Genomic DNA, 25,734 nt, shown 5'->3' with positions numbered 1-25,734 from the left:
TGAATCTCAGACTCTAGCGCCCCCCCACCCCTCCCCACCGACACATTTAAAACAAACGCCTCTTTCTTGACTCGATAAAACTTGGAACACGTATTCATTAGGATCTAACGGTGATGTTTAGCTCGTGAAAAAATTTTAAATTTCACCTTCATTCCCGAGTTATATGGCGATACGGGCCGAAGTTCGCTGTGATCAAAGAATTTCTTCCAAATTACTGAACAGATTCGAACGAAATTTTTTATAGAAATTCCTTACTACAAAACGGTGATTTTTAGCTTGTGAAAATTTATTCGATTCGGAGTCATGTTCTGCACGTGTTGTGTCAAACAAACCTACGAACTTCTGTTATCGACTTCGCGGACTGCCGCCCCCCTACTGCCCATTTCTTCCTCACCGCCCCCCCCCCAGATCTTTCCACCGCTTCCAGGGGGGCGATATCAACCACTTTGGGAACCACTGACGTAAATTTATTTGGTAAGAGATTGACAATTCTGAACTCCCGCTTCTGAATTTCGATTTGAATTTTGCGCCTGTTGAGCATATTTTTTGATGACATTTTTATCAGTGACGTAATCCCTTTAGATTCAGAACATCAGTTTTTGATCATTTGAAAGCTACTTGTTTTCATTATAAGACCTTTTTGCGTAAACTCGTACATTATTAATTACTGAAAAGATTCTTAATTAATGGAATGTGGACATTCTGAAGTCTATTTATGCATTGACGAAGATATGATATGAAACGTAACTGCATGTTTTATTAATATTTTTAACACTGATCAATCGGTACCTTACGTTTGTTTGTATTGTCTGGATACAGTTGAAAACCTTAGTTAGTTTAGAGTTAGTTGTTTTGATCGAAAATTTTACTTTAGCGAATATTTATTTATGCGTCACTTGACTTATTCTTGATTATAGCTGCCCTGGATTTTTGTCTACAAGCCTCTAACAGACGAACTTGCTAGAAAGTTATTTAAATTTCGACTAAGACGAAAAATATATTGCGATCTAAATTCTATTTGCGGTAAAAATATTATTAAAAGATATCCTATGTTTTTTGTTAAATTGATTTTTGTACCAAGAGTGTCATCTGCTAAAGCTACCATTGAAAATAGGTAAATTCAAGTTTAACGACATTTATGATATGGATTTGTTGATTTCATTAAATTTTATGTTCATTAATTTTAGTTTATTGGTGTACTTTATGTTGTAATAGATCAGTGAATAGGAAGAAAAGGTTTGGATCTCATCGTGCATGCATACAAGCCTGCGTTGTCTAATGCAGTTCCATCATTTATATTCCTGTCCTCGAAAAAATGAGATTAAATACCTACTGTTAATAATAGTACGTTGTTGTGTAATTTGTTGCATATTTCGGTACAATCCCAATGATGTGCTAACGAAAGAAAACAATCATCAGGGATCTTCCTCCTACTAAAATCTTCTTCATTATTCACTCTCCATTTTCTTCGTTACTGGTCATTCTTGTTTCATTTTTAACTTGTTACGAAATGAACTTCATAGCGATGTTAATGTAACCATTTTATGTTTGGCTTTTATACACTGTATCTTTAACATCATTTTAAACACCCCTGTCAATTTAAGTTGCACATTGTAATCTTCTTGAGATAGAATATCTAATTTTCAATTTTAATTTATCTTCATATTTCTTGCTATTGAGAAGCGACCAGATAACCAGATCTCAAAATTGTTAAGCTATGTAAATTTTATCGCGTTCTGTTTTAAATTAGTAGGTTGCGTGACTATTTATTATGAAGTTATTTGTGAGAAATTGAAAAGTGTTTCGTTTTCAATTTTTCAAGGACAGCGCTATATTTTCCTCACGACTCGCTCAATGATTTACTTTTTTCATTTCTCTGAGATTTAGGGTCGATATTTTTTATTCATTAGTATATCCTCAAACTTAGAACTTCTAAAATTGTTTATAACATTCGTCAGATTTTGCAGCACAGATTAGTTTGATAAATTTTATGTATGCATTTTAATTCTTGGTTTTGAACCAACATTGCTTAGATATTAGGCCTAGAGCTCAGACCTAATGAAGACAAAGAAAACAAGCTTCCCATGCCTGTCCGGCAATAAGGTTCCAAAAAAACGCACGGTTCTAAATGTACGATTAGTTATGGTTTTGACCTGCAGTTCAAAAATTATCCTATGATGGGTCGTTAAATTTGGTAGCCCTAATTTCTAGTACAATACCTCGCGGATGTGAGACCGCCCATACTGACCATTCTGACCACAATGATTGTACTGGCCTTACTGAAGAAGTTACTTTGATGTTTGCCTCGATGAAGAACTAAGAGTTAAACGTGTGGGTACATTCGCCGGGTGTGGACGTGGGTTGTGCTCTGGTGCTCTCTATATTTTGGTGTTGTAGAATAGCGTATTTTATCCGCGAAGACTTAAACTCGTAAGTAATTTTTGAACAATCTTGCCAGAAACAAGTTAATTTCGTTTGATTACAAATACCGTATTTGATTTGTCTAATTTGTGTTTTGAAACCAGTTTAATCATTATATGCGTGCGTGACGGTCATCGTTATGTTTATGCAGAATGCAATGTTCTCTTTACCTCGTTATTTACTATGTAAACTTTTATGATCTCAATATGAAACATGTCGTTGTATAGGTGTGTTGTTCTACTCTCAACGTTCGTTTTAAGATATTGATGAAGCTTAATAATATCTTTTGTCTTGATCTTTGTTGTATTGCTCGGTGCCATTTACCTATGCGGAAATTGTAGTAGTGTTTCAATTGCTCATAGTTAAGTCTTGCCTTTTCAAAAAGACAGAGAAAAAATATAAAATTGAGTAAAGCAAATCAAAATAAGTATTGTTTTCTATTTAGCCCGTTAGTCATGAGTATAGATTCTCAAAAGATCATCCGATCGTGGACTACGATGATCATCGATTCGCGCGTCTATTCTGTGATTGACAAAATTGACGTAATTCGTGATAAGTAGGAAATGTAAGACACGTCAAGCGTCTATGTTTCCATTCATTAAATCTTCCGAGTTATGAAATGATAAGAAGAAGGATTAAAAGAAGAGAAAATAATGAAAAAAACATGATTTTCTCCTTAGAGATAAGCGTTCCAAAGTATAACGTTCGTTTGGCTTGAATTTTCGTTTCCAATGACGTTTTTTTATGTCTACGGACTCCGCTCAAGTTTTGAATATTAACGAAATTTGATTGCAAGCAATCCTTAGCTCTTGTTTCTGCTCGAGCGAAATCTTAACGACATCTTCAGAAACTCAGCATTGGGGTTGAATTTGCGACTATTTTAGCGATTGTGTATAATATATACGTTGTGGAAGAGCATCGATGTGTACAGTATACGAGTTTTTCCAGGGTGTCGGGAGGGTGTTGGTGATTGGATTATTAGCGAGTGAAATGTACAGCATATGCTAGTGAGGGATAAGAAAAAAAATTCAATTTGAAGGTTCATCGTTTGAATAAACTCAGCGCGATGACGTAGCCTCAAGGCAGATCTGTGGTTGTTTTAACATGTGCAATAAATTTCAATTATTTTCATTCTCGAAGTAAGCAAGAATTATAATATTTATATATTATATATATAGAGAATATATAATATATAATAATTCCTCAACGTTATTTTCATCTGAACGGAACAATTTGCTTGTATGGATAAAGTCCACTTCATTTAAAGGTAGTTGAGGTCGGGTGAACTGGACCAATTCAGTCAAATATAACTTCCTGTTCAGCTCGCTTGCTCACTAGCTTCAAAATTGTGTCAAAGTTCTATTATTATATGATGCATTTTGCGGACTACGGCGCATAACTAAATTTCTCTTTGACCGAAAAATTTTGCCGTAAACTATTAACCCTCGGTTTATTTTATTACTTGAATTAGTTTTTATTAACATGCGCTTGGGGAACAGAAAAATGTAATGCCCTTGACAAAAATGTTGTTCAGTTGGACGTACCAGCTTCTTGATATTTTGGTACCGTTTACTGTCATAGGCAGCATATGGGTGAATAATTTAAGCTGCTCACGATTACGTGACTTAAAAAAGATACGATAGAATTATTTACATGAAATAGAAAATTTGCCAACAATATACCGGAAAAACGTAACATAAAACATAGCGCTTTAGGCGAACATATATTTTTTCTGCTTGCAAAATAAAAGAGATTCAAAATTTTGACCCGAATCGAACGATCGATGGAGAAATCATTTTTTCAGTGTTAAAAACTTACTCTATATCCTCTAAAAGTATTTGCTAGAAGTATTTGCTAATATATCCGCTAAAAGTATATGGAATCGAGTAGTTGCTGAGTTTTTTTTTCATCCTAACTCATAAGTGGTATGCCACACACTACCGGTAGCTGCATGTGGCTGCAGGATAGGACGCTGGGCGACCTTGAGAAGATGACCTTCAGACTCCGGTGGCCAGTAACAACTCTGGCTCAACGTTTCGGAATGTTGAATAGTTTCAGCGATTAAGTAATCAATGCAATTTTTTTTAAATTCTAGGACCGAATAGACTTGAGTATAGGTCGTGGATTAGATTAGCGTCTCTGGGCTTTTGCATGTTTGATTCAACGACTCCATTAAGTGAGCGTCAACTTGAAAGAGCGTCAACATTACATACTGCATGAACATGAATGACAAATGTCACAAGTCCTGATCCCTGCCTGATCGTGATCATGGAACGATCACCTCATTCTCTATAACCTATCAATTAAATATTGACTATATATACTGCAGTACTGCTGCACACAAAATATTTAATGCTGCCATGGCTGCTAGTCAGTAATAACCTAATTACACGTAATCTAAAAGTTCTGCATAAAGATTTCGCATGCATTTAAAATAAACACTTACCATTCTTGGGGACCGAACGATCAGCCATAACACCCACTTGCTGGGTAAAAATTTTACATTGATTGTTATTTCCTTATTAAACACTTGAACACTCATCTAAAGTTGTACCTGGTATTATCTTAACTGATAAAGTTTCATGTAAGATCTGATCTACGATAAGTGATATATCTGTCACTTCCTGGACGTGTTTTTTTGTTTAGTTAAAACTCAGTTTTTAGCAGCACGCGGCCTCCTCACTGTCAAGGGCAAGAAATTATTCTAGTAACAACTTAACAGAATCAGTGAAAGTGATTCATGATTCTTATATGAGATTACTGTGCGATATATTTTTGATTGGAAATCATTAATAGGTGAACGTATAGTACAGTTAATTTCCGATTGAGATTTAAATAAATAATTATTTCTTGCAATTTAACGTATTAGAATGATTCTGTTCTGTCAGTGACAAATTCTATTATATAATATAACGATTTTCCGGATTATTGGCTGGGAATGACATTTCAGATCGTCTCACACGATTTAATATTGGTGTAGGGTCCTGAAGTTGGCTGATGCTTATAGCTTCAAAGTTCGAATTATTTTTTTGCTACGACAAAATGTGATGAAGCAATGAGAAATTAATACGATGATTTACGAAGGGTGACCTAAAAAGAAAATGAAGTGCCTGTGGGGTGGGCGAAATTTTGGCAGCACCGCATTCTTCTAGTATCTGCATTATGCATTTGCTACTGATATTCATCAGTTAGTGCGCCTAGCATTGCTGCCCTAGAAGGCCGTGTTCGATTATCACAAATTTTTGTGATATTTCTTTTGAGCGCTCGTCGTTTTTTGATGATGTCCGATTTTCGTTAGCAACGTGCCTCATCAGATGTTGTTTTCTTCTGTTAAAAACCGGCAAGGAAAGGCTAAAGGCGTCCTGCAGGGATGATGCTATGGGGAGAATGCAAGTTTTTGGGTAGTTTTCCCGCTTCAAAAACGGAAAATTTCAATTGACGATCAACCTCGTTCAGGTCGTATTTCCACTTACCTCATTGAAGAAAATACTGCGAAAATTGGGAACCAAATTCCTAAAAATCGACATAAATTGACGAATTTGCGGAATTGTCTCAAGTGACTTGGAGTTCACTGCAGCAAATTTTAAAATAAAATTTTAGAACAAAAGTAAAAATATCCTTCCTCGTAATTAACCCTCCCAAATCAGGAAGTAATTTAGCAAAAAGGTTAAAAGAGATCAGTTTTTTAAAGCTATGACCTCTGCCAAATTATTATGCTTAGAGTTCGCGCCTCGCATTATCATTGATAATTTCTCTGTATAAAGCACATTGTTTTCCACTGCTGCATTGCCTATTGAATATCATATATAATAAGAGTGACTCGCATTTCTGGTGATTTTACAAGATTTTTACAGCACCTGTATTAATTTAGTCTAAATTATTTTTGAATCATCAAAGGTTTAGTGCTGGTTAAACATCGGTCATTCAATTCCTCGGTAAATCTCTCCGTCAAGTGAAGTTAAAATTTTAGGAGGCATTAGTGTGGCCAGCCAAACCAAGACCATAAACGGCGGCGGTGATAAGTGATAACCTGAAGGTCATTTGGAATTACGAATAGTTTTTTTTTTGTGCTTCTTTGTCAGCGTGCAAGACGAAGTTCTTGGGATTAGCCTCTTTAAATAGGCATAGGACATGATAAAAAACGCGATTAAAACCTGTCTTGGACTGAGCCTGATTAAATAGGCATAGGGACATGATAAAAATATTATTTAAAAATTGTTACCCTATGAATGTAAGCTTGTCCTTCAATCGGTATGTATCAATCAGTGTAGCTGATGTTAAATTAAAAAATGAACACAAAATAAAAGTTTAAAGCATTTTTAATTTCCTGTGTGCTGCCGGATTTCTCGAGCACATTCTTTCCTATATCGTTTTAGCTCCGAAAAATGTGCAAGAAATGTAAGGCCCATAGGCCTGCAAATTGCACATTATATGCATCAATTGTTGCAAGGGCAGGCAATAAAAACTTCAAGGACTCATGTGCCTTTTTTTAATCATGAAATGGTTGATTCTAGGCTGCCTCAGGGGCAAGGTAGGGATTACCCGAGCGCGTGAAGGATTACAGAAGGCTTGTTAATTTCCTCGAGCAGGATTACAGGAGGCTTGCTAATATCCTCGAACTGGATTACAGGAGGCTTGCTAATATCCTCGAGCAGGATTACAGGAGGCTTGCTAATATCCTCGAGCAGGATTTGTTTCACGTAGGTGGGTTTCTCATTGAACTAAATGAAATTAATCGTACATTTGTTACTCGTTACCAGTAAATGCGACCAAATATAAATACGTTTTCTTTTAATTGCACAGCGTGATGATAAAACACACAAATTAAATAATTTAAACTAAGTTAACTTGAATTGAAGTCAACTTGATTTCTTTAGACCCAGCATAGACCTGGTATTTCATCCTCGAACCAAATATATAACATTTTATCTCAGACAACAATCCAATGAAAGTACAAATCTTGTGATACGGTGATGGATTATTAACTAATATAAAAAAATATAACTCAGTACTCACTGCAGTGAGTGACACAGAGCGCATTTTCTCGTCGACGAAAACTTGAGGTCACGGACGGACGGGCGGACAGACAGACAGACGGACATGGCGAGCACAATAGTGCACTTTTCCATAAATGAGAAAATGCCTTAAAAATGATCAAATATTAGATATAAAGAGATATTTCTACCTCGCAGTTAATTATGTGGGGAGTTCCATGCTTTTAGGTGGTAAATTATCACTAATCTCTCATTATGCGTGAGAAAAATGGAGTAGTATATTTTGATTTTTTATGGAATATATATTTTTTAGTATATTTTGAATGTTCATTTAACTCTCGCAAATATTTCCATAAATATTATTATATTTAATAAAGCTGGTATTGCTACAGATCTGCTGTCGGTGAGGACTTCGTGACGCGAACAATGGCCATTTACACTCAGATTACTGCGTGGAACTGTACAAATAGCGATGTACTTTTTGCCTTTCTGTGGATCACCCTGATCCTGTTTTACCAGAAAAATGGCGTATCAGTCTTACGAGTAAAAAGTGTGTCACTATTTAGACATAATGACACACCCATATTTCTAAGTGAGCAAAACAAAACCGGTCACGCGTGCTGCCATGGCTCTTATAGTTAATACGGCTGAGAGTTTGAGATTCAGGATCACGCGAAGTAAATTGTAACCATAAGGCTGTAAATTCTGTTGATTAGATATCAAATTCATAATAAATTTGAATATTTTACTAGCTCCGGAGGATCTAGGTGAAAATTATAATGGATACTTAGAAGTGCCAGTGACATTGGGTAGAAAAATTTTACAACTTTGGGGCGGGATCGTCATTAAGCCTCTTACATTGAGGTGGTTAGTTTAACGATTTACAATAGAATTAATTAAGAAAATAAGACTTAAATGAAGACTAGAAACATTGTACAACATAGCTAAATGCACTACCTGCAATCAGGGAAGGCGGGGGTTCCTCAATATTGGTTTAACACGCAGGACATAAGCGGCTCGCTTCATTAACTGTTTACTATTCAGCAGGGCAAGGCAACGAGCGACCGTCCAGCGCAGAACAAAAACTAGAATTCCAAAACCACATTAACGTAACAACATTCGAAGTGCCTCATTCCCTTCGAATAACATTCGAAGTGCCTCTTAATTATACGTATTACGTTAATTATTGTTACGCAAAGCAGTACCTGCTAGAATTTTCTCAAGATGATCTGAAAAATATCTTCAAGAAAAGTTATTTCCGATTTTTTTGCGTTAAATTTTTTTTGAAGGATTTTCAGCTCGTACAGGAACGATATTTGAATTGTAATTTTAAACAATACTTAAAATCTGAAGATGGCTATACCCAACTAATGCCAAACGGTAATAAAAGTACAAATTTATGATAATTCCAACAAGAAAAAAAACCTTGCTACAGACCTAAATAAATTAATAATACAGCAAAAATCAATTAAATAGTTTAAAGTCGTTGGAAATGTATGACCTTGAACATTCGACGGAAGAAATTGGTCCGAATAGGGTTGTTAATAATATTACTATGAAATATTATTTCACATGAGTGTTGCAATTAATGAGAGATTTAGTACATGACTTTAAAGAGATTAATACGAGTTAAAATTTAATTGAATCCTAATTTGCCTATTTTGCGTTAGCAAACGTCATATAAGGTTTTGAGTGTGAACTAATAATTGGGGATAAACAGATTGTGTGAGCTTTGGGATATGTTTAGATGAGACTTTTCAATAATAGTTGTAGTGAAATAAGCGCTTCGTTAAACTCACAATTCATCGCTTCAATAAAATCAAAACAAATGCTGAAATAATTATATTTTATATAAATATTTCTGGTACGGATTCACATTGCTCTGTCATGGAGCTGAATTTTCCTTATATTTTAACAATAACTTAAGATAAGACTGTGCGAGTAACTGTGTATGAATGGGGATAAATAATAATGTAGGAGTATGGATATTCGCAAACATTTGAAATTTTTTTTTGATATTTATATAAAAGAAATTTCTGTTCCTGAAATCTTCTAGTTCACAGAACATGAGATAATTCAATCTATTTCGTTACAGCGGCTGAAGTTGGGGATGCCATTGAGAAAATTACATAGGCTAGTTTCTATTGTAGGTGAAAACTTATTAAATAGCCAATTTAGGCTTAGCTTATGACTTGGAAAAAACATGTAAAATGTCTACGCCATGTTTTTATTAACCAAATTACGAACGAGTGACAAAATTATTTTATTTCTTTCTGAAGTCAATAGGGTATGCCACCTACGATAGATGACGCGCTAAATGTTCATCAAACACAACATCTTCGTTCACATAACTGTTTTACATTAGCCATTTTTTTCTTATTGAATCAAGGTATTTCCGCGTACGGTCGGCCTTGAGAAGCATCTTGGCTCTTGCACTGTCATGCATAGCTATTGGCTTCGAGTTACAAAATAGCGACGTGTCAGTTACAGAGCTGTCAGTTGTCTTGCGCAACTGTCACCTGCGTGCAGACTGTCCTTATGTGTCATACATAACATAACATAACATAACATAACATAACATAACATAACATAACATAACATAACATAACATAACATAACATAACATAACATAACATAACATAGTATAACATAACATAACATAACATAACATAACATAACATAACATAACATAACATAACATAACATAACATAACATAACATAACATAGTATTTTCGTCGCTAAAGAATAAACCTGCTGGCATGGCATGCCCACGATTCTCGTGTTAATTAATACGATTTTGCATTTAACGTTTGAACATTCAGATCCCCTCCAGATAAAGCCGTTTTGATGACAAATATTTTTTTGCAGATACTGATTCTTAGATAAGATAGTCATTAGTCGATCATAGACTTTGTGAAGAAAGAGAGTGTAGTAATTACGGAATTGATTTGAACCACAGTATAACGGCCCATTAAAAATTATGGCTTGTTGGCGCCGCGATTTTTTTAATCATCTTATATTATTTGCAAGTGTTTTGATGCTAAATAAGTTCAGCGCTTGCGCGCCTGTACCACAAGAGGATGAATTGACATCAGCGAAGAATGAATCTTACAATGGCACTACAGAAGAAGTGAAGGTTATCCGTCTGCTTCGTGACATCGAGCAAGAAATACGACATTCACCTTTGGGTTTATTCGATGATACTCGTGAAAATCAGAAAAATTACACGAATATCCCGAACTCGAACACGGTTTACATAAAACAAACATCGGGATTCAATTCGGTTGTTACTGTGAACCGAACAGGGTTTGTCAACTACACTCAACAGTCGCTAAGTTCTGGAGATGGTCGCGTCAAAAGACAAGCTGCAGCTGAACAAGCGATCCGGCTTCCTGATCCTGCAACAGTCATGAATTACATCGAAAATGTTCCTAATTTTTACGAGAATCTGGTACGAAGCATCGCATCAATGCCGTTCATCAGCGTCGCTGCATCGCATAAATTTGGCAAGCAGGCTCGAAGTGGCGATCAACGAAGCCGTGAGTAACAAAATGATCTTTGAAAAATTATGTACAACTTATTTTCATTTATGAAGAACGTTTGTAATATTTTTAAATTTAGAACTGGTTTAAGAGCAGGTTTTTTGTGGTATTTACGCATCATGAATCTAATAACATAATCCATGTATAACATTTTCAAAAATATTTTCCCTACTCAGTATCAGATTGAAATTTTGCAGGACATACGTGAATTATTGTTAACTTTTTACTAACCTGAAATTGGGCACTATTGTTTTCAGGGCAGCTGACTGACAATTATCAGGAATCAAAATATTGTTATCGGGAAATCGGCTGCTTTACCTTTACTCGGGATTTTTACGATCCTGCGTTGCGCCCTTTGAACGTGCCTCCTGAATCTAGAGAGGCTATCGGTACTCAGTTCGATTTGTATACGAGACTTCAGCCAAATCGAGTGACGATCTACCCACGAAACCTTCAAAAATTTAAATCTACGACTTTCAGTGCCAGCCGACCAACCAAGTTTATAGTTCACGGTTGGAGCAGTTATGGTACCATCAATTGGGTTCAGGTGAGTGAAAAAATGAAAATAAAAACATGAAACATGACAGTAAAAACATGAAAATTGTGCATTCTTTTTCTTGATTACATGCGCAAGTTTGGTCAGAAATTACTTAATATCCATTCGAGCCGTACATTCTTCTAATACATTCATCATAAGTTGGATTAAATGAAATAATGTTAATTGTCTGTAAGTTAAATAAAAAAATCATTATTTAGAATAGTGAACAAGATAATGAGCGATTCGGGCTTGTTTTTTTCTAGTGGTTTCTAATGAATATTTTTTACGAACTTTCATCTGCTTTTCATCTATTCTCCCTCATATTATAAAATATCGTTTCCTCTCCCTATTGAAAAATAGCAGGTGATCATTGCTCACCGTGATGTACTCTACTCTATCGCTTAGACATGTTACAGCGATGCAGCAGTAGCTAAATAAAAAATTTGGGTTTTAAAATGTGGTATGCTGCAAAAAAACTAAAGTAAAAGCATGTTTTACCATAATTTGCACTTGGCAAATAAAACGTTGCAGGCTTGCAGCTAATTATCACCTTCATATTTCCCTTAGGAAATGGTGAAAGCTCTACTAAAACACAACGACTACAACATCAACATAGTATAATTATCACCTTCATATTTCACGTAGGAAATGGTGATTGTCCGTCCGTCCGTGACCTCAAGTTTTCGTCGACGAGAAAATGCGCTCTCTGTCCCTCACTGAACTTAGTACTGAGTTATATTTTTTAGGTTATAAGCTAAAAAAAAAAATTAAAAGCTAAAAATTTCGCATTATTATCAAATCGTTGTAATGTTAGCGTACGTAACCAGGGAAATGCGTACAGGAAATGTTTTTGCTTGTATATGGAGTAATAATTTTGTTATTGGTAATTTCGTATTTTGATCGACAAAACCAGGCATTGAACATATTAGATGAAGTTACTTTGAAAATGTTAAGGGTAATGAAATTAAGAATTGAAAATTATCTTAATTTTGTTAAATCCAATTAGAAGTCATGTCTTACGTGCCCAGTAGATGTTTGACGGCTTCACGTGCCTTATAAGAGTTTCAGTTTTTCACAATGTACATTGTGCACAAAAGTTTACAAGTACAGGCCGTGTTTCTTAAAATACGTTTAAGAAACAATATAATTGGTACGTATTACGCAAATAGACGTATTTTTGATTTAGTTTATTAGTTCAATATGCCTAATTTCATTAGTATTTTTTTGAAATTCTACAATTGCCATACAGTGAATTAATTCTGTACATATGACATGAAATTATTTCACAAGTTGTTTTATTATTTGATGCCACCCTGAGAAATAATATTTAATGCTGTCACACTTGACGAAGTGAACATACTCTAACCACGATCAAAAACCATCAAAACATTAATTAATATTTAAATTTCTTGAATTATTCAATCACTTGTACAGCGGTGTTCCTTCTAGATTTCAAATTATCAGTTGCGAAAATTATTAGGAGTAGTTAATGAATCCGTAGTTAAATAAACACTTTGTTCCCGCATAATGAATCCATAGTCAAATAAACACTTTGTTACCGCATAATAAATCCATAGTCAAATAAATACTTTGTCCCCGCATAAGGAATCCATAGTCAAATAAACATTTTGTTCCCGCATAATGAATCCATAGTCAAATAAATACTTTGTCCTCGCAGGATACGTTAGTGAGAGGTATCCTGGAATCGGCCGCATCACAGGACTGGAGCCTTCGCGTCCTCACTTTCAAGGCCTGCCCGTGACTGTCCGCCTCGACCCCACCGACGCGGTCTTCGTTGATGTCATCCACACTAACAGCCATCCTGACCCATACGCAGGTTTGGACTGTTGTTTAGTTGGTTTAGATGTAATTCAACCTAATTGGAGTCGGCTCCACTAGAGCAAATAATCTTCGATGTCATTCACACTAACAGCCATCCTGACCTATAGGAAGGTTGGGATGGTTGTTTAGTTTACTTGGTTTAGACGTAATTCAAACTAATTGAAGTCGACTCTACTAGCGCAGAAATCGTCAATGTCATCCACACTAACGGCCATCGTGATCCTACTCAGGTTGAGATTTTTTATTAGATATAGATGCATTTAGTCGGGGTTCTTGTCGTTAATCTTCCGGGCTCACTTCTTGTAGTCGAAGCAATTTTTCAGACTCATTCTTTTCTTTACTTCTTGATTGGAAATGCATTTGAACCTGATAAAGATACGTCTCATTTTTAGCGCGTTTTTTTCATTTATGGAAAAAATGCACTATTGTGCTCGCCATGTCCGTCCGTCCGTCCGCCCGCCTGTCCGTCCGTCTGTCTGTCTGTCTATCCGTCCTTGACTTCGCGTTTTCGTCGACGAGAAAGTGCGCTTTCTGTCACTCACTGCAGTGAGTACTGAGTTATATTTTTTGTGTATTTTCTCATTTATGGAAAAATGCCCTATTGTGCTCGCCATGTCCGTCCGTCCGTCTGTCTGTCTGTCTGTCCGTCTGTCCGTCCGTCATTGACTTCACGTTTTCGTCGACGAGAAAGTGCGCTCTCTGTCACTCACTGCAGTGAGTACTGAGTTATATTTTTTTATCAGTCTCAGATTTTGTGTATTCGTCTGACTTTTTGGGGATCAGGGCCTATACTTTTAGAGATCGTAAGTTCATCAGCCAATCATTGACGGCCTTTCAAGCAAAATCCACCAATCATAGACAACAAAATAAAACGTAAGTACTTACGTTCACTTAGCGAGTTTTGAAAGTATGACCCCTGTTTCAGGAAGCAACGCCCTCGGTTCAGGAGACCTAAGCGGCCACATCGACTTCTTCCCCAACGGAGGCCGTATTCAGCCAGGGTGCCTCTCAGGGCCAGGTAATTATTTTCGACTTATATAATCAACAATATTTTTGATTGGTGTTTTTTGTGCATTTTCTCATTTATGGAAAAAAATGTCCTATTGTGCTCGCCATGTCCGTCCGTCCGTCTGTCTGTCTGTCTGTCCGTCTGTCCGTCCGTCTGTCCGTGACCTCAAGTTTTCGTCGACGAGAAAATTCGCCCTCTGTCACTCACTGCAGTGAGTACTGAGTTATATTTTTGTGTATTTTCTCATTTATGGAAAAAATGTCCTATTGTGCTCGCCATGTCCGTCCGTCCATCCGTCCGTCTGTCCGTGACTTCACGTTTTCGTTGATTCTGAGAAAATGTGCTCTCTGTCACTCACTGCAGTGAGTACCGAGTTATATTTTTTAGAGAAGTCTTTGTATGCATCGCTTCTCAGTACAACTTATTCACCGAACTGGACACCGATGGTTGATGTACAATGAGATGAGATATCACATTGATGTATATGACATACAAGAGATAAATTCAATGATATTTATTCATAATTATATCACGTTTGAGTTATCACTTTTGCTGGACTAATTTTAGGAATGACCATGATATATGAGATGACTTTTTAGAAATATTCATAGAGGTCTAACTTTTGAGGTATAATTTTTAAGGGCATCTCTTTCGATGTTTCACACTTGAGGTCCTTTTTAGCGCGTATTAGGTCGTATTCGCTACCTATTATTTATGTTTGACTGTATTTCAATGTTTTTTGTACGCATTTTTATTGTTAATTTTAAATATTCATAATAAAATTGAATGTCCAAATAACGGACTTGAAATTAAAGGAGGATCTGCCTTGAGAACAGCAGTTTGGTCGCCGTGCTACTTAACAAGAATTTTTAAGAATTCGGATTTTTCCTTTATTTTACCAATATTGTAACACTTTGCTAAGATTTCAGAAAAATATCTAACACTTTCCAAATAAGAGGAAAAAGCCGATTAGCTGTAATTGATAAATGAAATTTCTAGCCTAGAAAGTGTAGCAATTTGTGTTCACTAAGGTTGTTATTTTTCATTAAATCATATTTCATTCCTGGCAGACTTTGGTTGCAGCCATTCGTTCGCCCAGCGCCTGTTCACGGCATCGATCCAGGAAGACTGCCCCTTCCTCTCCTTCCCGTGTGAAACTTATGATGACTTCCTAAAGGTTAGAATATCTGAATTAATCGCTTAAGCTTTCACTAGGTTGTTGCATTTTTGGGTTCAGCAAATGTTACATTATTAACTAGCCTAAGCGGGGCGTTTTGAACGGCCACATTCTTATAGCTAATATAAGTGAAGTTTTTTATTGGCTTTGATACCTTTTTTTATTGGTTTGATATCTTTTAAAAAAATTATAAAAGTTGTTATAATTGTCATTGGTGAAGCCAGTAGTCGTATCAGTTTGTATTGTGCTTTTATTTGCATTTTGATTTTTAATAATTCCACTGAGTAACGTACTTCTACACTATCAGCTATTTTATTTCATCATATATAAATGGTAGCTGATATTTTCACAGTCCCGAAATTATGTGATCGCCTATGTGAATGAAGCATTACTTCGCTTTTGTCATTGATTCTTGGATTATTTATCAAATAGTTTGATAAATAATTCTCTCAACAGGGCAAGTGTTTCTCGTGCTCCGGTCCCCTGGGCTGCGCGCCGATGGGCCTGAATGCGGACTTGTGGAAGCCCCGGGGCAAGGAGGGAGTGGCGATGTTCCTCACCACATCGGACCAACCGGACTACTGTCGTGAGTTACGAAAAACTTGTGTTAATGTGGTTAAAAAGTGGTACCGGTAATTACGGTAAATTAATAAATGACCATCACCACTTCTAGGCAGCTGGACTACCGTATCTGGTCATGGAAAGTTTAATATAGATAAAGATAAGTTACAAATAAATAACCTCAAATCATACCCTGGCCCACAAATTAAATGCCGTATAGGTCATTGAATATAATTTTGAATATAATTGAATATAATTGAAGGCCCCTGAGTGCCTTGGTGAACTTGAAATATAAATTTACTTTTCATTATCACCCTCACCTGTAGGAGGGACTCGGGCCTTCATTTACGTAGAATAGACGCATTCAAATGAGTAGGCATTACTCGTCATTGGAATTGCAATAAGATTCCTCAGGTTCCTTGAGAGGATTTTTGGCCCTATGGTTTCCGGTCACTTTACCTGTTCCCAACAAAGGTTTCCGGTCATTTTACCTGTTTCCACCTGTGGTTTCCGGTCACTTTACATGTTCCTACATGCATCGGTTTGTCTCCTCATTTGGTTTATCGCCCTTCATCGAGAATTATTTATCTCAGCCGGTTTCTCGCCCACTTCCAGGTTCTTTTCAGCACCGGTTTTCACATTCCCTTTCGCCTTTATTGGCTTTGCTTTTCTTCGTTATGTCGTCCGGTTCCTCGCTTTCTTCATGTTCGCAGTTGCATCAGTTCACCTTCCCCTCTAACCCTTCGCTCCCTTACCTACGTCATCTTTTTAATCTTATCGCAAAGAAATTGACTTACGACATATCGTAAAAGTCAGTAAGTTATAAGGAGCTAAAATTTCATATTCTTAATGTTGTAGCTTCCCGTAATTGTGACTTTTTCGTGCTTTTTTAAATATCATTTTTTCTTACAGAATATCACTACGGCCTGACCCTGCACCTGCAACCTGGAGCAGCCCCTGGTGCTTATGTGTATGGTCAACTCAACGTAACTTTAGCGGGAAAAATCAGCTCCAAAAGTTTCCAAGTAACAAAGAGGTTGGTAACCTTTCCAATTGTGTCTTAAAACATACTGTATACATATACTATATTATTCCATTCTATTTCATTTCTTTGTTCCAACATAAATTGATGTATTTATTTATATAGATTTTATATATATTTTAAATGTCTTCGGTTATTCGCTTGAGGCAGAAAATGGTGCTATTGAAATGTTTCTGCACCACGCGTTGTGCAGAGGCGCCGTGCGTCTGGAGCTCGGCACGTCGCCGACGTTTCTCCTTCGTCACGGCGACGACCACAGCTCCTGTGACGGCGTTGAGCTGAGCTGGCATGCGCAGCAGGACGTGTTCAGGCCATGCAAGGGACGATGTGAGCCTCACTTGCGCCTCTCGTACGTCACCTTCACGCCTCTGGATAACCGCGGTGTCCTCACAGGCATCAGGTAATATAATAAATGCGTCAATTATCTACGTATTTTTTTGGACCATGCTTAATTTGTGTACCATGTAAATTCAAAAGTTTTAGTGAAAAACTTCAAGCGTTTTCAGATAGTAATCGATTATCCCCAAGAGATTTTCAATGCATTCAAATTTGTGTTCTATGAAACAATTCATTAGCCCTGAATAATTTTAAGTGTTTTGTGACCCTTTTGTCTACATTTTGTCTACAATATTTTGGTTGTGATGTTTTTTTTCGAAGAATAATTTCGTTCTTCGGACTCCATTTTTGCATATACTCTGTCAATCAAAGCAACCGGTCGCTGTAGAATCATGATAAGATTTTAGTGTTATTTTTCACATCTATTGTCGGTACAATACAATGTTTTAGCACATGCACTCTTATTATATAATAATAATCTTCTATAATTATAATTTTATATAAGTACAATCATCCCCAGCTCAAGTGTGGAAATGTGCGCGGATACGAGCTCTGGCGTCACAATCGGCAGCGGCGGCAGCGCCTGGTTGCGAAGATGCTCGAGACTTTGACCTCACAACCATGGATCTCGTCTAGTCTTATTTAATAACATTTAAAAAATGACAAAAGTTGTTCTTACTGTCATTGTTGATGCCATTAGTCGTGTTAGTTTATGTAAGGCCAGTACTCAGCAGCGGCGCCCATAGCATGGATGCGGCGGAATGCTTCTTGTGTGAGGCTAAGTTGCCATCTAGTTTTTAACATCTAGTTGATGTTAAAAAATAAGTACGGAAGTTGCCGTAACTGTAATTGCAGTTGCCAGTAATAGTATTAGTTCATATAGTAGAAAAAGTTGTAGTAACTGTGATTTATATTGTACTAGCAGTCATGCAGCAGCTGTGATGGTGCCTGGCTGCGGCCGTTTAGGTTTTGTTTAAGACTTTTGTCTCACCGTTGAGCTTAGCGAGCCTTGATTCGTAGTGTTAGAAATAATGAACAGGTTCAAATCACGATAATTAGGGGTGGCAGTAGTCGTTTTAATGCATAATTTAACGAGTTTGTTCATTATTGTTGCGAGTATTGTGAGTTGAGGTCATGCTGGTATAGCTAATGAAATAATATAAAGTAATTAGACGTTCATGTTAGGGGATTGATAACATCAGAACTTGCTTTGCTCTACAAAATAATTACTTGTTATAACCCTAACCAGAACAGCTGAAGCAACTACAATAAAATTACATGCATTAAGACTGTCAATTTAGATGCAATAACTAAAATTATCAAGACTAGTTATTTTCGGGCTTGCCTTCATTTGATTTCGTTAAGTATTGTACGTACATGAGGAAATTTGATTGTTCAATGTGCAGAGGCATTTGTAATGACTTTAAATTATAATATAGAGGGCATTAGTAACCACTGTATCTTATCGAAGAGGGCATTTGTAAACGCTTCAACCTATAAGAGAGGGCATTATATAGTAATCACTGTATCCTGTCAAAAAGGGCATTAGTAAACGCTCTAACATATCACGGACGGCATTTGTGACGGCAGTATCTTATCCTAATCGCTCTGGGCAAAGTTGATCGTTATTTTATAAGAATTTGTGTGCTTGGGAGCTACAAGGAGACTTTGCATGGTGCATACGAGGGGAAAATATTAGTGGTTATCTTCTGCCATTATGTACTAATTATGATGTACTTAAAAAACTTTACATTATGGGCTTGTGATGTCACCATTGTTCAGTTTCAGAGCAATAATCCTACATCTGGCTCTTGTTTAGATGGTGGGACATTGCTGCAGCGAAACGCTGTGTAAGTAATGCTGAAAGTACAGGTTATCATGGCTCTCAGAGTTCGTTCAGCAGATCGAGTGACTCCGATGAATTTTTTATCTTAATATAAGGGCATTGACGGTTAACGTAAGCCCTTATGAATTTTTTGCAGAAAACAAGGTTTTATGTGAAAAACACAACAATCGGAACAAATATTTTTCCTGTCTTTGTACATTTTCTGATTGATTAGTTCTTCTTCTTTATGCATTCTTATAAATATGTTAAACCTCGAAACGCTGATTTTTTATTCATCATTAACCATGTAAAAATTATTTCTCTACCAAAAATTGCTTTTCGAATAGAACAAATTCATTAGTACCGACCAAAATATGTTATCGTAGCACAATCTCCGAACACCGGAAAAAAATTACCGAAAAAAGGTATATGAGATGAAATGCACCTGAAAAACTTATGAAGTCAGTTCATGGTTGTTCGACCATTCCAAAATTTCAGGGCTTGAAACAAATGTTCGTTGATCGTTTTAAACGCACTTGCTCAAGTACGGCCAACAGTTTTGTACTTTTTAATGTCAATCTGACCGTAAGCATAAATTTGGCTGTGGACATTAATAGCATAAGTCATTTGCTATTAATGTTCATCAGACAAACATTTTTCTTCTCGATTTGAAATCAGAAATCAAGCTCAATTATATAACAAGATATTTCTGTGAGAAGTTTGACACGATTTCGATGTAAACATAGCCTTCCTTCCGCTGGTGATGGTGACGTTAAGATGGTAGGGGCCGGGAGAGCACATTAAGACGTTGGAGCTGAAAAATGTAAGAGGTAAGGTGCATAATATCATACAATTGTCGTACGAATACGTTAAAAATGCAGTTCAATTTCTTAAAATGTAAGTGAAAGAATTGCATCACAAGTGAGAAGGAAACCTAGGTAGATTGCACCGAAAGTAGGTTATAAAAACGTTTAATAATTGACACGAAATGTCCTTTCTTTTTCTGATGGTGTGATATTTCAAAACTGAATTTGAGATCAAGAGAACAGAGAATTCTATAGGTGCACTTGAAACAATCTATCAATCAAACGATGGCACAAAATTTTTTTTAAGAATAAAGAGTAAAAAAATTGCGTAATGCTCAAAATCGCGGAAGAAACTACAATGTAGAACATCTTAATATATGAACGTGCTTAAGACCAAAACATCTTACCTCTTTCTCGTGAGGACATCGCGGTTATCGAGAGGCGTGAAGGTGACGTGCGAGAGGCGCAAGTGAGGCTCACATCGTCCCTTGCATGGCCTGAACACGTCCTGCTGCGCATGCCAGCTCAGCTCAACGCCGTCACAGGAGCTGTGGTCGTCGCCGTGACGAAGGAGAAACGTCGGCGACGTGCCGAGCTCCAGACGCACGGCGCCTCTGCACATAACAAAATTTTAGTGACGAAATTTTCTTTCTACATAGCGTAATATTTCATTGCCACAAATACACAGCCTCACGCAGTCGAATGATTTATTAATTATTTTCCATTGTATTAAATCAATTGGTTATTGATTTTAATAATTTAATATATTATTAAATATACGGACCTTCTTGGTAACCAGAATTCTTTCCTACGCTCTGAGCCCTTCAATAATGTAGCTCTGATGCGACCGTGAGCGTAACTATTCGACTTGTCAGAGACGGGAAGGTGCAGAGTCAGACGAGAATGGTATTCTGAAAAATAATATATTAGAAAAACTTCTATCATTTAAGAGGAAAGTAAGCTATATTGTCAATTCAAGTTTTTAATTTTATCATATTATTCTCAACAAAAAACTGAGGCCATGGAATGGAATAAAATTCAACAAGAAATAAACTTTCATGTGGCATCCCACTGTCAGGGCATTCTGTGATATCAAATGTCAATGGCCAAATACATCAAAGTTATCAGACAAATTTTTTATTTTATTTTCTGTTTGCATTGGAAGTTATACGGTCAAGCCCAGAAAGAGAGGAGAACAGGTCTCTATTTACTTTAAAAACAAATAAATAACTATCCTATCGCGTGAGTGAACTTTACGTCACTCGATCACGCCTGTAGTTCGTTGGCCGGCTAGCAGCGCGGCACACATTTACCTCCAATAGTTGATACTTTTTTAACTTCCATAGTATTAAAGTACATTATATAAGACTCACGACAGTAGTCCGGTTGGCCCGATGTGGTGAGGAACATCGCCACTCCCTCCTTGCCCCGGGGCTTCCACAAGTCCGCATTCAGGCCCATCGGCGCGCAGCCCAGGGCACCGGAGCATCTGAAACACTTGCCCTGTTGAGAAAATTATTGGAAAGTCTATAGTTCTTCCATAAAATTATGGTGTCTAAATCATCTATCATATTTACACGTAGGAGAGGGTAAAATAAATTGGAATTTTTCTCAGTTATCACAAGGGAGCAGAATACGTCCCTGGTTCGAAACACCATAGAAATAATTTTTTTGAATGCGACGGTGTAAGAACTGTTTAGTTTAAAACCTAATTTCACTCAAAAGTTACTTTTTTGAAGTTCTCGTATGAGTCACACGGGAACGCTAGGAACGGACACGACGACGTAACAGAAGCCCGAAAGAATCTCTTCACCATGGTGTGACTGCACGCGAACACTGCCCACGAGAATGGTGTCACTGTTCGAAAAATTTCAGAAAAACGGCAATACCGTCATTTCTGGGGCCGTCTGGCAAGTGAAATAAAAAACCGCTTAGCCGTTTTTTCCAAATTTAACACAAGAAACCCGTACCACATTTGAAAAAACGGCAAACTGTTTATTCTCACGGAGGAGGCCTGCCATCAGAACGCCGGTCAGACCGTTTTACCACCGTCATTGCGAATAATGAATTGACACTGAAATACTATCTTTACTATAGTATAACTGCTGGTAATATTTTGCTGTGAATCGAAAGGCACATTTGTGATTGTTTAGCGCAACTTTTTATAAAACCGTGAAAGACATTACTTTTACGACAAAATTGCGGTAATTAATCCAAACTAATTAATCCAAATATGTTGAATATATATTAGAATCGTGAGTAACTCGTAATTTTAACGACGTTCTTTGTTGTAATTTTTCATACGTAAAGAATTTCAAATCTCAGTCATTTAAATAATTTAAAGAGCGAAATAATAATTAACATAAACATAATTTAAAGAGCATAACATAACATAAAAATAATTAATAAACATAAACATGATTTAAAACATAATTTAAAAAATGGAAAGCACTGTCAGGTGGGGTGAAGAAGCCGCAGCCTGGCTGGTTGCCTCCTCCGTTGGGGAAGAAGTCCACGTGACCTGCCAGCTCCCCACTCCCAAATTTATTATAATCTGAGGGATTAAAATGTATTTTTAATTAAGGATATAGTTGTTATTTAGCTCCCAAATGCATCGGGCTGGATAAATTTAAGATATCCTAATTCAGTCTCAATTGTTGTCGCTAAGCTTATGCTCCTAACTGCCTTCTTTTGATCTTGTTATAAGAAAGAAAAGAAAATTATTGTTATTAAGTTTCGCATTCATTAGATGGGATCCAATTTGATTACAACTTATGCCATGTAAGATATAAATAAACCATACTATATTTCGTCAAAGATACTGTGTATAAATGAATGAATTCGTCTGAAATTGATCCCAACTTCATTGAGTCAATAAATATATAGAACTGTTAACAAGATTACTGAAAGTACCGTTGATAACTGAATTAAAGCTCTCACCTCTAGGGTCGGTATAGTTGCTGTCCGTATGCAAGACGTCAACAAAAAGAGCGTCTGAAGGATCCAAACGCACTGAAGTCGGCATGCCTTGGAATTTTGGCCGACTTGGGTCCAACCCTGTGATCCGACCCAGCCCAGAGACCCGCTCGCCGACATATCCTTTAATAAAGAGGGACTCTTTTATGGAGTTTGGTGCATTCAGATCCATTAACCAGATGTGGTATGATAATTAGTGTATTAAGTTTATCATTATATCATCGTGGTCTACCTGGTCCTAAAGGTTCTACTGTCAAGAATTGGTTTGCAATTTTTGATTGCTTGGAAATTCACGAATCTTCTTGGTTATTTGCTTGTCACTTTTGAATAATTTGGTTCTGTTAAAGTCTCGATTTGCTGAAAGCCTACGAATGACTAAATTTTTATTTTTCACTCATCAGCGCCGATATTTTTCAATGAATTGTCTGTCATGATTCGGAGCACTGACCGGATATATGGGCCCCTAAGGAGTGTCCGATGAGATGTACGTCTTTCACATCAACGCCTTTGTTCTGTACGAGCCATCCTAGGAGGTGGACGATTTCCAGAGCGACCACCAATGTGTTTAGCAACAGAAAGTCGTAGAACAAATACGAGCCTCGAGCCCACCGCACTCCAATGACATTGTAGTTGTGTCGTTCTATTATTTCTTTTGGCAGTTCCTCGATGAAGTAAAACATAGCATGATCATTGATGTACATATAATAAAGCTTGATCATTGATGTACATGTAATATAGTATGATCATTGATGTACATAAAATATAGAATGATGATTGACGTACATATAATATAGCTGGATCATTGATGTACTTAAAATATAGCATGTTCATTGATGTACATTTAATATTGTATGATCATTGATGTTCATAAAATTCAAGATAACTTCTGAAGCATGGTGTTGGATAGCGCAGGAGCAAGGAACCATAGAAAAAGTCGCATTATTTACATATTAATAAATTTCAGTTACTGCAGAGAAATTAAAATATTAATAAATTTTTATTTATTTACCTCAACCCATGTGGTTTCAGAATCTGTTAGCCAACCGTGGACGACGATTTTGGTTGGAAGTTTTGCGTTAAAACTCGAATTATTTAGAACATCCAAATTCCGTGGGTTAACGACCAGCCCTTTGGGTTGAGTTTGAGTGAAGAGAATGAATTTTGTACCAATTTCTTCTCTCGATTCCGGAGGCACGTTCAACGGCCGCAAAACAGGATCGTAGAAATCGCGAGTAACTTTGAAGCAGCCGATCTCACCGAAGCAATACTCCTTCTCTTCGAACTCGGGCTGCAGTTGGCCTGTCATTGGAAATTTCATGTTAACAAAATGCAAGTACCAATTGAAAATGAGCTTTGTAAAATTTCAATTTTCAATACATTGGCGAAGATCACATGGATTGTTTGCAGACCGAATAGGACAGAATTAATTTTAGAGGACGTCAGTGTCACTATGATAATTAAAAGAATTAAATGTAGACAATGAAGTAATTGGAACTGGAAATGAATAATAGAAGGCTGAAAATGTAAATGAAGCCAGGCTTGTTTGCACATGTTATCGTTCATATTTTTATTGAAGTTTATTTTATCTGACTGTAAAGCTAGCCCGCCGCTATCTCCAAAGACTTACAAAATTGAGTTGACATAATCCTGGTGAACGCTATATTGTGTGGTAATTAAAGATTAAGTAGTTGGATAGTAAATTAAGGTAATTAATTTACTATCCAACTATACTATATTGTTTAAATAATTTAATAATTAATTAAACAATGACTCACCATTTTCTCTCGCCATCCTTCCATCAGCACCAAGAAGACGTCTGATTTTCGCAGCAAGGGCGCTCGAGAAGGGATTTGTGCTGATGCTATCTAAGAGGTGCCGGAAAAATTCAGGAATGTTGCCTGCATATTCATTTATTCGCTGGATAGAAGGGAATCGAAGGCTGGATACTTGACGTTTTCGTTCGTTAAAAGTTTGTCTTTTAGCTCGGGTATTCCCGGGGGTTTCTTCTGCTGAGTTTTCGTGCTTACCAATATTAGAAGTTTGTTTCGAAAGTTTAATTTGAAAATAATTTTCTTTTCTACGATAAACATTTATGCGTCCAACATATGGGTTTGAACTTTTAACAATTCTACCTTCGTTACGATGAATATTTGATATTTTTTCAGATAACATCGTTGTGTTGTTTCCCAAAGTAATCAAACCAAAATTTGAGTCATTCGACGGAGATGGGTAAGCTTCTTTGATGTTTAAAATAATTATTATGAACAACATAACTGCAGTTTTCATCTTGAAATCAGTCATGTTGAATACAAATTCTATTTGTTCAACGGCTTCATTAACCATTGCGAGTGAAAAGTTTACGCAGTTTTTATACGCAGGACAAATGGATTTATGCTGCGATTTTATCTTTTTATATATATATACACCAGATCTGCGTTTTCAACGTGATTTTCCACTATTCAAGAATTAGTTTTTTTAAACGTAAGTCATATATATGAATAATTTTCAAAGTTAATTAAGTTAATTCTTCTCAAATTCAGTACTGTAATTCTTATTCTTCTTATTTCTGTTATTCTTCAAATTCTAATTCAGTACAGTTAATTCTTCTCAAAAACTCTGTTTGAACTTTTCCATTCTGAAGAACATCACGGAAGCGTGTTCACA

The 25,734-nt window shown here is 36.5% G+C and overlaps 2 protein-coding genes across 2 annotated transcripts; one reads left to right on the top strand and one right to left on the bottom strand.

Moving 5' to 3' along the window:
• The first annotated feature begins 10,420 nt into the window (after nucleotides 1-10,420).
• On the top strand, nucleotides 10,421-18,360 carry LOC108676807 (inactive pancreatic lipase-related protein 1). The gene is made up of 10 exons (XM_018164944.2): nucleotides 10,421-10,955; nucleotides 11,216-11,505; nucleotides 12,064-12,111; nucleotides 13,150-13,333; nucleotides 14,264-14,356; nucleotides 15,418-15,524; nucleotides 15,981-16,110; nucleotides 16,998-17,121; nucleotides 17,321-17,527; nucleotides 17,984-18,360. The coding sequence occupies exons 1-10, from the start codon at nucleotides 10,454-10,456 to the stop codon at nucleotides 18,072-18,074; spliced, it is 1,776 nt and encodes a 591-aa protein (XP_018020433.1). The 5' UTR covers nucleotides 10,421-10,453; the 3' UTR covers nucleotides 18,075-18,360.
• Nucleotides 18,361-19,475: 1,115 nt separating this feature from the next.
• On the bottom strand, nucleotides 19,476-25,508 carry LOC108676806 (pancreatic lipase-related protein 2). Its single transcript, XM_018164943.2, has 10 exons — nucleotides 24,846-25,508; nucleotides 24,080-24,369; nucleotides 23,519-23,732; nucleotides 23,035-23,193; nucleotides 22,547-22,648; nucleotides 21,824-21,930; nucleotides 21,468-21,597; nucleotides 20,879-21,005; nucleotides 20,502-20,708; nucleotides 19,476-20,102 (listed from the first exon to the last, which is right to left on the bottom strand). Exons 1-10 carry the CDS (start codon nucleotides 25,411-25,413, stop codon nucleotides 19,976-19,978), a joined length of 2,031 nt encoding a protein of 676 aa, XP_018020432.2. The 5' UTR covers nucleotides 25,414-25,508; the 3' UTR covers nucleotides 19,476-19,975.
• Nucleotides 25,509-25,734: the final 226 nt, after the last annotated feature.

The sequence above is a fragment of the Hyalella azteca genome, unplaced genomic scaffold (genome assembly GCF_000764305.2).
Source record: "Hyalella azteca isolate HAZT.00-mixed unplaced genomic scaffold, Hazt_2.0.2 contig16561, whole genome shotgun sequence".
NCBI classification, from domain to species: Eukaryota; Metazoa; Arthropoda; class Malacostraca; order Amphipoda; family Hyalellidae; genus Hyalella; species Hyalella azteca.
The sequence above is the reverse complement of the archived record's forward strand: the minus strand, read 5'-3'. Positions and strand labels throughout refer to the sequence as shown.

Excerpts from the sequence above, each read along its gene's own strand:
- LOC108676807 (XM_018164944.2), top strand. The coding sequence starts at position 10,454 with ATGCTAAATAAGTTCAGCGCTTGCGCGCCTGTACCACAAGAGGATGAA. Across the intron at positions 11,506-12,063 it reads GTACCATCAATTGGGTTCAG|GAAATGGTGAAAGCTCTACT; the intron begins GTGAGTGAAAAA and ends TATTTCCCTTAG. Across the intron at positions 14,357-15,417 it reads AGGGTGCCTCTCAGGGCCAG|ACTTTGGTTGCAGCCATTCG; the intron begins GTAATTATTTTC and ends CATTCCTGGCAG.
- LOC108676806 (XM_018164943.2), bottom strand. The coding sequence starts at position 25,413 with ATGGTTAATGAAGCCGTTGAACAAATAGAATTTGTATTCAACATGACT. Across the intron at positions 20,709-20,878 it reads GAATTCTGGTTACCAAGAAG|AGGCGCCGTGCGTCTGGAGC; the intron begins GTCCGTATATTT and ends TGTTATGTGCAG. Across the intron at positions 20,103-20,501 it reads GATGTCCTCACGAGAAAGAG|CTCCAACGTCTTAATGTGCT; the intron begins GTAAGATGTTTT and ends TACATTTTTCAG.